Source organism: Trichechus manatus, unplaced genomic scaffold (genome assembly GCF_000243295.1).
Source record: "Trichechus manatus latirostris isolate Lorelei unplaced genomic scaffold, TriManLat1.0 scaffold00209, whole genome shotgun sequence".
In the NCBI taxonomy this organism is placed as follows: Eukaryota; Metazoa; Chordata; class Mammalia; order Sirenia; family Trichechidae; genus Trichechus; species Trichechus manatus.
The window spans coordinates 182,648-187,386 of NW_004444145.1; the positions used below are offsets into that span (position 1 = coordinate 182,648).

At 41.9% G+C, this 4,739-nt stretch overlaps 1 protein-coding gene across 1 annotated transcript; it reads left to right on the forward strand.

Annotated features, from left to right (window-relative positions):
* Window positions 1–2,294: 2,294 nt before the first annotated feature.
* Window positions 2,295–3,443, forward strand: LOC101354132 (olfactory receptor 8S1-like). Its single transcript, XM_004388376.2, has one exon. The coding sequence runs from the start codon at window positions 2,295–2,297 to the stop codon at window positions 3,216–3,218; it is 924 nt and encodes a 307-aa protein (XP_004388433.1). The 3' UTR covers window positions 3,219–3,443.
* Window positions 3,444–4,739: the final 1,296 nt, after the last annotated feature.

Below are 4,739 nucleotides of genomic sequence, written 5' to 3' on the forward strand. Positions count from 1 at the left end.
TTAATTGATCTAGGATTTAAATAAAAAGATTTGTCTGTGGTCATTAAAGAAACCTTAGACATCAGTTTGAGGTGCTGTTTAGGAACGATGAGGGAGGAGATACTCCTTTCTTTGTGATACCTCGAAAATCACATGAGAGACGTAGCTGCTGCCTTCGTCCACAGAAAATGTGGATGTAAAGCAAGACAAAAAAAAATTCTCCAGAAATGCTACAGTATTCTTAACACAAGAGCTTGGAGCTCCTGCAGACTCTGTGGTTAGGTCCCCCTTATGAGAAGAAGTGGAAGAATGGAAGTAACTTTCAGGATAGGGCTATCCACAAATGCTTTGAAATATCCAAATCTTTGGAGAGGATGGTTTCAATTTATCATTTTACTTTGCTTTGTGGTTCCAGGTAAAATGCTTGTTTTCAATGGTATTTATAATTTTATCCTTACAGAATTCTCAAAAAGACCTTCTCCATCACTGGATATAAGTTAAAGTGCTACAGAACACAAAGGTGAACATTGCCCTGTTTGTCCAGGCTCACAGGTAACCAACCTAGACTTATGTCTAAGACGGATTTAAGCTTCGACTTACGTCTTTGTTAATGGGATTAAAATTTAAGCTTCTATTGATTAGCGATCACAGGGTCATAGATTGCTCACAAAGCTGGAGGGGCCAGTAACAGGGATCTCTAAATCAGCAGGATTGAAAAGTTTTATGAGTCCAGAAGGCTACCATGGGATCAGATTGTAGACTGCCAGACAAAAGCAGAATACTGGTAAATTAATATAAAAATGTCCAAGCCAGGCAAGAGTCTTCATATAAGACAGTAACTTACTACATTGTTGTTTTATTAGTTGCCATCAAGTCAACTCCAACTCATGGTGACCCATGTACAACATAACAAAACATTGCCTGGTCCTGCACCATTGTCACAATTGTTGGTATGCTCAAGTCTATTGTTGCAGCCACTGTCTATTTTGAGTACCTTCCAGCACTATATCAAACAATATTCTGTTGTGACCCATAGAGTTTTTACTGCCTAATTTTCAAACATAGATCACCAGGCCTTTCTTCCTAGTCTGGCTTAGTCTGGAAGCTCCACTGAAACCTGTCCATCATGGGTGACCCTGCTGGTATTTGAAATACTGGTGGCATAGCTTCCTGCATCACAGCAACATGCTAGCCATCACAGTGCAGCAAACTGACAGATGGATGGCAGACTTACTACATAGCCCCATATACTAAGGTTCAAAAGGTTTCTAAACATAGCATCACTACTAACATCACCAACTGCTTCACAGGAGAAAGACATGGCAGTCTGCTTCCACAAAGATTTACAGACTTGGAAATTCTATGGGGCAGTTCTACTCTGTTCTATAGGGTCACTATGAGTCGGAACCAACTCGATGGAAACAGATTTTGTTTCGTTTTTTGGTACTAAAATAACTGGAGCCCTGGTGGTGCAACAGTTAATTGCTCAACTACTAATCGAAAGGTTGGCAGTTTGAACCCACCCAGTGGCTCCACAGGAGAAAGACCTGGCAATCTGCTCCCATAAAGATTACAACCTAGAAAACCCTATGAGGCAGTTTTACTTTGTGATATGAGGTCACTATGAGTCAAAATCAACTTGATGGCACCATTCCTACTGTGCCTAATGAGTAAGCTATCCCTGGTAAGGAGCCCTTGAATAATTTTGAACAAAGACAAAAACAATTATTGGCAAAATAAGGAGAAAAGAGAAGGGTTAGAAAACCACTGCAGAGATGTGCTAGAATTTTTAAGGATTTCTGAACTACAGAAAGAGTCAAAACCAAACCAAACCAAACCCAACGCCGTTGTTGTCAAGTGGATTCTGACTGATAGAGACCCTATAGAATGGAGTAGATCTGTCCCCTAGGGTTTCCAAGGAGCGGCTGGTGAATTTGAACTGCCGACCTTTTCGTTAGCAGCCTGAGCTCTTAACTACGGCACCACCAGGGATAGAAAGAGTCCAGTAGAAGCTAAATGCTGTTAATGTGTAAGTGATCCAGGAATGTTCATTCTTCCAGTAAATCCCTATGGAACAGGAATTGAATTGTCCCAATTATGTGAAGACTGTGACCAAAGATTGTCAGCTGTCAAAACAGTGTAAAAGCTCTGGGATACCAGCATAATGGAGCAGCCTTGACATATTTGAGCACAGAGTCCAGGCAGAGCAAGAAGGGATGTATGAGAAGATTGAGTGAGACCCTGAAGGAGACAGAAACAATCAGTGGAGATCTCAGCCCTCTCCCTATTTTACTCCAAGGAAATATCCTCTATAAATGGCCTTGAGGAACCACAGCACCGTCACTGAGTTTGTTTTCACTGGGCTGTCTACTGACCCCCACACTGAGGATCTGCTCTTCGTACTCTTCCTGGTGATCTACCTCCTGACCCTGATGGGGAACCTGGTGATGCTGCTGGTAATCAGGGCAGATTCCCGCCTCCACACGCCCATGTACTTCTTCTTGGGCAATCTCTCATTCCTGGATCTCTGCTTCTCTTCTGTCACTCTACCCAAGCTGCTTGAGGATCTCCTGTCTGAGAAGAAAACCATCTCACTAGGGGGCTGCATGGCTCAGGTCTTCTTTGTGTTTATCACTGCAGGGACTGAAGCCTTCCTGCTCTCTGTGATGGCCTATGACCGCTATGCTGCCATCTGCCACCCACTGCTCTATGGACAGCTGATGAGCAACCAGCTCTGTGTGAGGCTACTGTTGACCTCATGGGGGCTGGCCTCTCTCAATTCAGTTGTCATTGTGCTCTTGGCTATTAACCTGGACTTCTGTGAGGCCCAAACTATTCACCACTACATCTGTGAGCTGCCCTCTCTCTTCCCTCTGTCTTGCTCTGATACTTCCAACAATATCAATATCTTGATCTGCTCTACTTTACTGCATGGGCTTGCAACGTTCCTCCCAATCTTCATCTCCTATGCCCGTATTATCTCCACCATCCTGAGCATCAGCTCCACCACAGGCAGAAACAAGGCCTTCTCCACCTGCTCCTCCCACCTCATTGCAGTGATCCTGTTCTTTGGTTCAGGTTTGGTTCGCTATCTCATGCCCACCTCTGGTTCCTCCCTTGATTTGCTTGCCTCCTTGCAGTACAGTGTGGTCACTCCCATGCTGAATCCACTCATCTATAGCCTAAAGAACAAGGATGTGAAGACAGCTTTGAAAAGAATGCTGGAGAAGTATCTGTAATATTTTAAGTAGTGAACAGGACACAAAATAATAGAAAATGAGTTTGTGTTGCCAAGTGCTTGAACTTAAGGTAGAATTCTGGACCATATCTTGAAGGGGAGCCAGTACCAACCTTTCCCTGGCTATACTGGCAATAAAAAATACACCAAATAATATCTAGTTTTGCATCTGTAGATCTATGGTCTATGTTTTCTTTTTTCTGCCACGACTTTCTTTCTAGGACTCAGATGTTGGATCTCCTGAATTGATCGTTTATATATCTTTTGACCCTTATTATTTTTTGTGTTATTGACCTACTTTGTTATGGATTATATCCAATTTATTGTCTCCCATAGTATTTCAACTATTTTTATTTCTTGTACTGGTTGTTACCTTCATAGTTTTTAACAATAATCTTAAGCTTTTATTTATAATTTCAATTTTAAAAACAAAGTAATATATGTTAACACCTTCCATGAAACATGATAATTTATTCTACTTGGATAACCTCCCTTCTTCTTCTACCATTTCAAAAAACCCATCTTGTTTGTTACCTTCTGGGATTTTTGTCCCTGGGTATTATCAACAAATTATTATCTTTACATTATGTGACTTCTGAATCAATTAAATTCTGGCTTTCAATCATGATTTCTTTAGTATTTAGCCTTCATTCTATGTTTAAGATTATTCAATACTCCCTGGCATCCCTTTCACAGCACATTTCCTCATTTTTACTTCTCCTTTTCCACAGTAAATCATAATGATTAGATACATAGTCTCAAGAGTCTGTGTTTGCCTATGTTCAAACCTTGATTCTGCCCAAATAACCTTTATAATCCTGCTAAGTTACTTGACTTCTCTGTGCCTCAGTTTCCTATATATAAAATTGGGATAATAATAATATCTACATCATTGTGTTATTGTGAGGATTAAACGGGATGGTCTGTTGTGATGGTTAAGGTTGTGTGTCAACTTGGCTGGGCCATGATTCTCAATGGTTTGGGAGTCGTATGATATTGTGATCATTTCCATGATGAGATTTGATATAATGTGATCACCTCCATGATGGGATCTGCTGTGAGTAGCCAATCAGTTGAAAGGGCGTTTCCTTGGGGGTGTGGCCTACATCCAATATAGGTGGAGTGGACTCTCTGGTGAGGCTCACGGGCTTTTGCTTGCTCTGGATCCGGCAGCTGGCCCCTGTTCGTCTGACCTCTGGTTCTTGCGATTTGAGCTAGCAGCTTCTCTGTGGTCTTGCCTGCCCATCTTGGGATTTGTTGATCTTCGCAACCTGTAAGTAAGAGAGCCATGCACTCTGACATGCCCATCTTGGGTTCACCAGCCCCTGTGGGTACATCAACCAGGAGAAACCTCTATCCTGACCAACAGACTTGGGACGTTCCAGCCTCTACAACCACTTGAGACATTTCCTTGATATTAATCTCTCTGTATATATATTTACACACTTTGCTGGTTTTGCTTCTCTAGAGAACTCAGCCTAAGACAGTATGTAGAGGCACTGAAAACACTAATAGCCACCAT

Excerpts from the sequence above, each read along its gene's own strand:
- LOC101354132 (XM_004388376.2), top strand. The coding sequence starts at position 2,295 with ATGGCCTTGAGGAACCACAGCACCGTCACTGAGTTTGTTTTCACTGGG.